This window comes from Enoplosus armatus, chromosome 9, assembly GCF_043641665.1.
Source record: "Enoplosus armatus isolate fEnoArm2 chromosome 9, fEnoArm2.hap1, whole genome shotgun sequence".
Lineage (NCBI taxonomy): Eukaryota > Metazoa > Chordata > Actinopteri > Centrarchiformes > Enoplosidae > Enoplosus > Enoplosus armatus.
The window spans coordinates 18,682,857-18,693,409 of record NC_092188.1 but is presented as its reverse complement, the minus strand read 5'-3'; the positions used below and the strand labels follow the sequence as shown (position 1 = coordinate 18,693,409).

General features: G+C 40.2%; 1 protein-coding gene across 1 annotated transcript; it reads left to right on the top strand.

The window, feature by feature from the left end:
- Positions 1 to 985: 985 nt before the first annotated feature.
- On the top strand, positions 986 to 9,892 carry ncam3 (neural cell adhesion molecule 3). Its single transcript, XM_070911970.1, has 17 exons — positions 986 to 1,208; positions 1,943 to 2,014; positions 2,139 to 2,336; positions 2,520 to 2,657; positions 3,586 to 3,729; positions 3,985 to 4,102; positions 4,700 to 4,854; positions 5,393 to 5,526; positions 5,655 to 5,790; positions 5,931 to 6,098; positions 6,272 to 6,391; positions 6,737 to 6,739; positions 6,922 to 7,049; positions 7,175 to 7,343; positions 7,573 to 7,768; positions 7,896 to 8,024; positions 8,439 to 9,892. Exons 1-17 carry the CDS (start codon positions 1,142 to 1,144, stop codon positions 8,479 to 8,481), a joined length of 2,118 nt encoding a protein of 705 aa, XP_070768071.1. The 5' UTR covers positions 986 to 1,141; the 3' UTR covers positions 8,482 to 9,892.
- The last annotated feature ends 661 nt before the right edge of the window (positions 9,893 to 10,553 follow it).

Below are 10,553 nucleotides of genomic sequence, written 5' to 3'. Positions count from 1 at the left end.
ATTACCCCTGTCAAAGGTCTATAATGATAACATTTTATATACCCTTTCATGCCAAAAAGCATTTCAATAGCCCTGGGTATATTTCTACACACCACTGACCTTAATCAAAGTTTTACTTTACAGGGAGACCATGTGGTTACTGGGAAATTAAATGAACTGAGACTTTGTTTTATTTTTGTTTTAATAGGAAGCAAAATAAACTTTAATCAAAGTTTAACTCTGATTAAAGCCTGTTTTGATTTGACTTTCACTACTTATACAAAAGCTTGTGTTTGACAAAGATGATGAAATGTTATAGATTTAGTTCAGTTTTCTTCGTAGAAGAATGGGTGTCACTGAGGTTTGTTGATTTCAGCATTCTAAAGGATGCACGTTTTCAGCAAATGTGAATGGTGGCCGTGTGGTAAATTTGGCATATTGTATGCTGTTTAGTGCGTGTGCTTGAGAAGAATGTGACCCTTTTCAAATGAGAGAGGAAAAAATGATTGAATGATAAAAATATCTTTCCCCATCTCTTCTTCCCCTGAGGGGCTGCCTCCCCGACTTTCATCCGGTAGCCTGGAGGGACAGAGAGGGAACAGGGTGGAGAGAGAGAGAGAGAGAGAGAGAGAGAGAGAGAGAGAGAGAGAGAGAGAGAAGAGGGAGAAGAGGGAGAAAGAAAACAAAAAAAGTGGAAAAAATATGGAAAAATAGAGACGATTATGAGTCAAGAAAGAGAGAAAGAGGAGTGGAATGAGAGCGGGACGGCTGTCACTCAGTCATCACCTCCCATTTGTTTTCATGAATGACCAGCAGTGACTCTGTTGGGGTTAAAGGAGGATATGAGAGAGCAATGCTCTCTCGCTTTCCCTCTCTGTCTTTCCCCACCCCTTTCTCGTTTCCACTCATCTCCACTGCTCTTGTGCCCCTATATAACCTTTGACGCAGACCCCCTCTATCAAAGCCATGTTAGGTGGACAGGAAGCAACAGCTGTCTGCATGTCAGTGTGATACAGAGTTACAGATATTTGAGGTTTCTTTGTTTGTAGCAGATTTTTAGTTAATTTTGTGAACTTTATTAGATGAGCATTTGAGAATTCTGTCTAGCTGTGCTGACTGGAAAACCCAAACCATCAGACTCAACAGACAAAGCCAGGAGAACATGGTGAACCAATCAGCTCTCACCCTAAGAATAGGCTTGCTGCTGCTGCTGCTAGTGTACAGCACAGGTAAGATCTGCTGACATTCATTGTTGTGTTTTGATGATGCGCTTTAATACACACCGCATGGCTGAAATATTGAGAAAAAGTAGAAATATTGAGGAAAAGTAAATGTTGTTAAGTGTAAGCAGGAAATAACCAATATCTGACTGCTTTTGTCCCATATCTAAAGTTTCCATGGCTGTAGGGAAAATACAAGTTTCAGTTAGAAAAAGATACAAAACAGTCCTATAAACATTTGACATCTTTCTGCAGGTGGAAAGGCTGATGAATTGTTTTGTATGAGTTGGATGGTTTACATGTTTGTGGGCTACAAAATGTGATAACGCAGCATAATACACTAACAAAAAAATTACTTATATCATTGAGAAATGTAAACTTTGGAATCAGTTCAGATGATCCCAATGCCAGGTGCATCTTACCACATCTGTCCTTTTTGCACCATGAACTACTTTGTTATTTTACAACAGAGCTTTATGTCATTGTGAAGACAGGTGTTGGATACATTTGTTATGTCAGTCCAATATTTATTTATTTTTTAAAAATGACAAATAGTAATAATCACTACTCTGACTCCAATATATTTCTGTTATTCATTTTGCCAATTCTGTTAGTTCAGTGATGAATAAATGATGTGGATGTTACATTAGTCAGTTTTGCTTTTGTGGTTCTCGAAATGCCTTTTGTAAAATGCAGAAACAGATACAAAAGAAAAACAAAATTCTTCTTCTCTCCTCCTGTAGATGCAAAGATGGACATCATCACCAGTAAGCAAGATGTTCTGGTGGGAGAAGAGATCTTACTGCTGTGTAAAGGTGAGTCATTTCACTTTCATTTGATGACTAATGACACTTGCCCATGTGAATTCAATTTTTTCAGTTTATTGACGTTTATTTTCTCTCTGTCTCTTCACGCTTACCTTCGTCTCCTCTGTCCCAGCTGGGGGAGAGGGAGAGATAACATGGAAGAAGGATGGGGAAGAAATCGATGATGAAGAAAAGGTGTTCATGGTGGATGAGACCTCCTCTAAATTGGTGATTAAGAAGGCTACGATGGAGGATTCGGGCAGGTATTCCTGTCTGTGTGAATTCGACAGCGGACACAAAGATGACATTACAACACCGCTGTATGTTTATGGTATGTAACAACTGGCTGCACACACATATGGTCAGTTGTTGCTGAAACTGTCCAGTGCAACATCTTTTATTTACGTAGAAAATAGAGTTGGTAATGTTCAGCATATTGTTTTACAAACCAAACCCCATTTTGTTGCTTTATTGCACAGAAAGTACACTTCCTTACCTTCTCCTGTTTTGTCAGAGGGTCCATCATTTATAAGCACCACCACCTACCATGAGTTTCTGGAGGGCACAGACGGGATGGTGCCATGCCAGGTGACTGGCAAGCCAGCGGTGGATGTTCACTGGCTCAGAGACAAGCAAGAACTCCCTTTTCATGGTAGGACCAGCACCTTTAGATTTGCAGCTGCCAGTATCAGTTTGATATGCAACTGCAGTGGCACATGAAATACTTAATTTGCATACAGTTGAAGTAGATAAACTCCTCCGTATACAATATGATTCAAATAAAGTCTGGTATTCTATGCTAGGTGTTTTTAAAGCAGCTCTAATCTATTTTTTTACATTAACAATTTGTCAAATAACGAATGTAAAAGGAGTCTCTAGTAATGACAAACCCACAATGAATTATCACCCAACTCAGTAGTCCCCCTCAGCTCTATGGAGCTTTTTTTAGCATCTTTTTAGCTTATTGTTTTAATATTCCAGCCAAAATTTTACTGTTTTGATTCGCTCTCACTTCTTTCAATGTCGTTTTCAGACGCAGCAGGCAGCTGTTTTTAGTAAAAAAAAAAAAGCTCTAAAATCCAAATGTACGCTATTTAATTGGCACCTGATGACAGACAAAGTTCATGACCACTAACTTGTGGAGCACTTAGCAGCTAAAGAGACAGTGTTTCTACGAAGTTGTGGAGCCCAAATCAGAGCTCACAGGGCAGTGAATATTGAACGACTCCAAATAAATGCTTACGTTGCTCCATATCTGCTGGATATGTAAATAGGCAACTGTTTGCATTATCAACTTGTGTTTAGAGCTTGTTGCATTTGTGTCTACTATAACTAATATTATTGCTTTACAGAGTTCAGCTTTCCTTTTGCGAATTACCACGCTGTCGCTACAGTGCAGCAGAAAGAGCTCTGCAGTGCTATTGCTTTGCCCAGCTGTAGTTATATGACAGAGTAATAGACTTTCATCCTGAAACATAATTTTTTTGTTTTTGTTTTTGTGTTTGTCTCTGCCTTTACCTCCATCACTGTGCCTCTGACTGTCTCTCTCTACATTTCTCTGCTGCTGCCTCTCACTTCAGAAGGAAGCCGTGTGCGTCAGCTGCCTGATAACAGACTCTGTATTGAAAAAGTGAAGAGAGAGGATGCTGGGACATACATGTGCCGGGCCCAGATCAGAGGAAGGCCAATCTATCAGCAACTCTCCGTCTCTGTTGTCATCAATGGTCAGTATCTTTTTCACATCAGGATTAAATAGTGGCCACGGATTTGAAAGATCATTTCTGAAACAAAGACCATTTCTGGCTCTTGCAAAACCTGATGTATGTAACATTGTGTGTTAGGGTTAGTGATGCTTTGGTGGTTAGGCACTTTCCTTGACAAACACATTTTGTACTTTACTGTAAGTCAAAATGATGCCATAATACATTTGAAGTGTAAAAGAAGCATCATTTTGACTAAAATATGATTCCCACCTGCAGCTCCTCCAACTGTGCGTTTGAGAGAAGAGGTGAAAAAAGTGATTGCCGGACCAGAAACCAACGTTTCCTTGCTGTGTTTGGTGGACGGCCTACCAAAACCCAACATCACCTGGACCATGTGAGTCCAGACTTGTGGAGAGTTGGTTACGTCTTTATAGGATCTTTGTAAATTTTGTTCTGAAAGGCACATTATGCATCAGTATGTTGATAATGTACGAGTTTAACATGGAGTGAATTTAGCAGTTTTCAACAACAAGTCTAATGACTTACAATACATGTGTTTTTTCAGTTACCTTTTGCATTTCAGTTCATTGCTTTCCTTCATTTCTGTTGACTTACCAAAGTCAAATTACAACCTTAGCGTAGGACAATCTAACCATCAGCAACAAAACTGGGTCATTTTGTGTTGATATTTAGACGAGTGCCCCTGACTCTCAGTATTGCTAATGTAGCATAACATCTTGTCTCTATGCCAGTGGGTGGAGCAGAGTCTGTGTGTGTGTGTGTGGGTGTGTGTGTGTGTGTATTTCCTTATCAGCTTTGTTGTGTGGCATCGTCTCTCCCTCTTCTGGCCTCTTTCTTTCTCCTGTCCTCCATTAAGTTGTGTCTGTACATATCTGGATGGCATAACACTGTCTTTTGAACAGATTGTATGAATAACAAATCCCCACAACATCACTCAGTGTGTATGTCGCTCTGCATTGTCCTTCTACAGGCCGGTGACATTAGACCCTTCACATCATCAGTTTAACTCAGATCGCAGCCAGTTGACTATAAGGTCGGTTGCCAGGGCCGACTACGGACGGTACATTTGCACCGCCACCAACAAGATAGCTGAGAGCAGTGCTACCATTATGCTTCATGTTTTTGGTTAGTTCAATTTTATATTCTTTATTTTCCACCTCTGATAACTCCATGAGATCACTAAAACACAAAAAACATGACAACAACATAACATAAAAATGAAATTATAACTCACAAAACATGAACCTGCTGATATGTTGCTTTATCCTGTTGTACTGTAATAGCACTTGGAGTGTCCAAGTGTCATTACAGTAGAAAGGTACAAAGATAGAGGAACCAGGATAAAGTACCATATCAGCAGGTTCATGTTTTACGATTGTACACTAAACATGAACCTGCTGATATGTTGCTTTATCCTGTTGTACTGTAATAGCACTTGGAGTGTCCAAGTGTCATTACAGTAGAAAGGTACAAAGATAGAGGAACCAGGATAAAGTACCATATCAGCAGGTTCATGTTTTACGATTGTACACTAAACATGAACCTGCTGATATGTTACTTTATCCTGTTGAACTCTAATGACACTTGGATACGTGTTGCCCAGCGTTTCTTTGAGTTGTGGTGAGGTGGTTACTGTGATGATGATGCAGATGTTTCATTTCAGAGGCCCCAGAAGTGTTTGTGTCAGTGGAGCAGCAGAGTGCATCAGTGGGTGAGCATGTGTCTGTGTCCTGCAATGTCTCTGGCCATCCTCAGCCTGAGCTACACTGGCTCAACAAGCACAATGGACGCACACTGGTAAGAGTGTATGGACGCATATCTCACACACACTTTTACCACTGTCCAGGAACTCCAACAACATGAGATTTGAGCACGTACAGACGTATGTTTTGGTCTAATATGTGATTGTATATGTCCTCTGTCAGGACTCTACCTCAGGTCGTGTCCGTGTGGTTGACAGTGCGTTGGTGATTGATGAGGTAGTGCCCTCTGATGGTGGACTGTATTCCTGCATGGCTGTCAGCGCCTCTGGAAATGCATCCAGAGATGTTGCAATACACAGTAAGAGTTTAATGTCTGTCTTTGTGTTCAAGAAAAAAGTAAATAAACATGCCACTGACATACATTTTACAATTTTCTAATATTTGCTTTTATCATCTTTCATTCTCTTTCCCTCCTCCAACCTGCCTCCTGACCCGCAGCCCAGCCCGGTCCCCCTCACTACCTGTCAGTCTCACCTGGACCAACCTCAGTCCTCTTCTCCCTCAAAGCCCCACCCATCAGTGGAGGAACACCAATCACTAGTTTGGTTTTGCAGTGGAGGCAAAGTGCAGCAGAACAGTGGAAGGAGATCACAGTCCCAGCTTCAGGTAAAACATCTGCTCTTCGAAGGGGCTTTGCAGTTGTGTATCACGACTCTCAGAGGAAAATCAGTCAGTGAATCATTTATACTTTAAACTGCTTATACCATATACTATTCTACCATAAATACCTAAATAACATTATGCACATTAGCTGATATTGTGTCTTCCTGTGTTTGTAGATCCCCTAGTTATCACTACCCTCAAGCCGTACACGTTGTACACAGTACGTTTGGCTGCCTTGAATGCAGTGGGAGTGGGACAGTTCTCAGACACAAACACTGTCCGCACCCAGGGAAGACGTAAGTGCTACACACACTCACAACACATTAGCAACACACACCAAATCCATATTTCATGTTATGTGTGGAGCATTACTTGGATATGCAGCGTGTGTGCGCGTGTGTGTGTGTGTACATATTTCCATGTTCATACATTTGTATTAATGTATAAATTATGCACATTTATTGATGCACAATGTATATTAAGTGCAAGTATTCATGCATGCTAGTGTGTATGAGGTCTTTCCTCCTCATCCTCATCTTCCATCACTAATTTTTCTTGTTCATCTTTCATCCGACCATCATCATAACATTTCCATGACATCATCATCTACTGCCTGATGACACCATGTAATCCATCCTCAGAGGGTAAAGTACACACAGTGATCTACTAAACTTAGTATAATAGACTGACATGCTCAGTCAATCTGTATGTAGCCTATATAAATCCAATGATTAGGTGTTAATTATTATTCATGACTCTTAAATGCGGATGCATGGTCATCAGTTGATCATATATTCTTTCCTTTTTCTCTCCCTCCTGTCTGTAGGTGAACCAGACAGTCCAGTTTTGTCGTCTGATGAGATGAAAGTAGAGGGCACCTCCTTCTCTGTCCCTCTTAAACAGATTGATGATGGTGGAACTCCTCTGCTGCACTTCAGCGTACGATACAGACAGGTAAGAAACGGTGCCAGTCTGTCTTTGCATGTGCCTTTCTCAATGTATTACTCTTCTTTGCTCCTTTTCTTTCCTCACTGTCATCCTCCAGCCCTCTCCTAAGCTCTCCCTTTATGCTCTCTCAGGATAAAGAGGTGACTGGGTGGAAAGAGATGCGGCTGTCGTCCGATGCTGACTCCATTTCCCTTCAAGACCTGTCTTTCGGATCTGACTATCAACTGGAAGTCACAGCAGTCAATGCTAATGGTTCCTCTATCCCGGCCACGTTCAACTTCACCATCGCAGAAGAGCCTGGTATGTGGCCTCCTGCTCCCTACACCATACACTTCAGCCTGTTTGCCAGGAAATGTGGTTTAAACTATGAACTGGCAGTGCTGACACAAACAGCTCTGAGATTAACTACACCTCAATATCGTGGTGCGACAGATCCACTGACACCAATCTGTTGCTTGCCACTATGAAGATGTTTGCCATACTTTCAGTTAGGTCATATTGACTTTGTCCTCTCTCCCTGCAGTCAAAGCGAACAGCCGCAGCATGACCAAAGGCAGCGTGGTTGGCATCGTCATGGTGATCTTCCTGGTGGTGTTCCTGGTGGTAGACGTCACCTGCTGCTACAGAAATCGCTGCGGCCTGCTCATGTCCATCGCCGTGAGGCTCTTTGGACAGAAAGTCCCAGGCCTCAAAATGCTTGAGGAAGGAGAGGGAACCACTAATGGGTAAGCAGGTGTTGGAAAAGCCTGTGAGGGAGCATGTGTGTATTCACATATCATTCCTGTATATTTCCACAAAATGTCCATCAAGTTGTTATCACATTTCAAATCTTTGCATGTGTTGTGGCCACAGAGAAGTGAAGCTCAAGGGTATATCCACTCCGAGAGGCAGTATCCAACAGACGGGGGTTCAGACACTTACTAAGGACGGGGGGCGACTCACGGAGGTCACCTGCGACAAAGTCCCCCTTACCAAACACGAGTATGTTCATTTATTGCATATACAGCAAACCTACTAGTCCATAAAAGCAAGCTCTATCCATAGTCGAACCAAATTATATGCTTCCCTAAAATTTCCAAAGTCAGTCCGACACAATTTGTGTCAGTGCCCACCCCATATATACAGAGCTGTTGGCTAAATTATTAATAAATAAAATTGTGCAATGGAACAGAAAAAAGTATTGAAGACTTTCATGTTGAAGTCTATGTTTAGTTATGAGCAAACTATCACCATGAACATCTGCTAGATCTGTGTGCAAGACAGATTTGCTCTGGAAATAACAGTATTTAGATCAAATCTATACCACAGAACACATTTTTAACGCCACTTCTGTACAGTTATATGTTTGTTTGTTTTTTACCAATATCTCATTGATGAATTATTTCCTTCCCACAGGAAAACACAGCCAGGTAGAGACCTGCCCACTGCAGATGCATGAGGCCGGAAACGGGAGAAACAACAAATAAGAAGTGTGAACCCACAAGTGGCAACGTATAGACAACAAGAAAAGATATCAAACAAATCCCTCAGTCTTAACAGCTGACTCACAGCAGCCAGTGATCTCTACATTGGATACAGCTGCCATGGGAAAGGTCAAGCATACATACAGACAGACTGCTGGGGAGACACTGATGTTGTTGAGGTTTGTTAAAACTGGGCTGTTTCAGACGTCTGTGCTGTTGGAATGAAAGGACAGCAGGCCTGTGTTGAGCATCTCCTGGCAACACTGTCCTCCTCTCAGCTTGACAATCTTCCAGCTTCCAGCTGACATGAAGACTGACAGGCAGGGGATGATGTCATTTTGCAGTCTTTCTGTTGTTCTGTCTGCTGTGATTTGGATTAGTTCAAGATACAAAAGACAAAATCTCATTTTTACAGGGTAACCTTGATGTCTGTGTTTTACAGGGTAAAATTGTTGGTGTTATAAGTTAAACTTCAAATTGTTATTTCAAATTGTACATTTTTCTCAACCGTAACAACAAATGTTTACCTACTGCATTCTGAATGTTGTACACAGACACAAGGTCTTATTTTATCTTTAATCTCTGAATTGTACCATGGCTGCCATTTAAATATATTTGTTTCTATTAATGATGTTTTTTTCATATATCTTTTTAATGTTTTTAACTTTTTATTTAACATTGAAATTGTGGCTGCTCTTCGGATGGATATGTCAGGCTTACCATCTTATTTTTTTATATTAGATAACATTGTATCCTGATATTGACCAGTATTTTGAACTATTTAAAGGGCATATCAGCTTAAATTAAACTAACTAACCTTAATGTAATTATTATGCACTGATATTTATTGTTTTTAAACCATATATTAATTTGGCTTTGAACTTAAAGCCATATCTGAGTAGCCACCTTTTACTGTTAAGCTCTTTTTTGTGAAATGATTTTATATGGTCGGCAACTAACACCGGCCACATAGGGGACCTGTAATTAAAAGCAACTTTTATAAAGAGAACCTTCTATATAGTAATAATAGGCAACATCTAAAACATATATACACACCAACAAAATCATCTAATGTTGAAAGTTATTTTGTATTCATAGTATTTACAGTAATCAAATGTCAGATATTTAACTCTGTTGCAGCTTTTTTGTTTAGAAGATACTTTGACATAAGTATGTCATGTTTGCAAATTACCTGAAGGGTTTTGATATTGTTGAAGTGTATTGAACACTGTACACGGTTGTACATACACATGTTGTGACATCTTTGTGATTGATAAAAACATGGACTGTACAACAGCTTTATGTCCTTTGTGCTCACCAGATGAATGTTTGTTTTCTCATTTTAGTAGCATCCCCATCACATACAGTAAAATCATTACTACAGAATGGAAAATGTGTTGGTTTTTAATGGCAGCACAAATTCTGAAAATCAGAAATACCTACATGTATAGTATGTATTCAGAGAGCCATACGACTTAAACAGGTGGTTTAATACATTTTAGTTTTTGTTTTTATGCTTGGGCAGGCTGAAACGATCCTGCAGGTGACTAAAAACAGCAGAAATAAATTTTCTCTCATCATATCAAATATTTTAATGAGGCTTTCCACGAACTGTTCTGTAGGCCACTTCACAAACTCATTTACCCCTTCCAACCAATACCACTGTAACCAGCTTTTTAGATACAGTGGTTTCACAGTTCTTTGAACGTCATGATCAAGTTTAGTTTTAACAAACACAAAACTACAACTCTTTGTGCCCCCCTTTTTCTGTTATGAAATTCAGATATTGTATTCAGGTATTGTATTATTATTATTCCTTATCTTCCCAAGAATTAGGCCTACCTTTTAGTTGTCATTATCATATATTTATTATAGTTGTGTTACTGCAGTGCATTTCCTATATGTTTGTATCTTTGTCTTCTGTCATTGGGGGTTTCTACAGAATGTACTCCACTGCTCTTGTGGCCCTCTATAACCTCTGACACAGACCCTCTCTCTGTCATGGTTGACTTAGGTGGATAGGAAACAACCGGTGTCTGCATGTCAG

Excerpts from the sequence above, each read along its gene's own strand:
- ncam3 (XM_070911970.1), top strand. The coding sequence starts at position 1,142 with ATGGTGAACCAATCAGCTCTCACCCTAAGAATAGGCTTGCTGCTGCTG. Across the intron at positions 2,015-2,138 it reads GATCTTACTGCTGTGTAAAG|CTGGGGGAGAGGGAGAGATA; the intron begins GTGAGTCATTTC and ends CCTCTGTCCCAG. Across the intron at positions 7,344-7,572 it reads CACCATCGCAGAAGAGCCTG|CGAACAGCCGCAGCATGACC; the intron begins GTATGTGGCCTC and ends CTGCAGTCAAAG.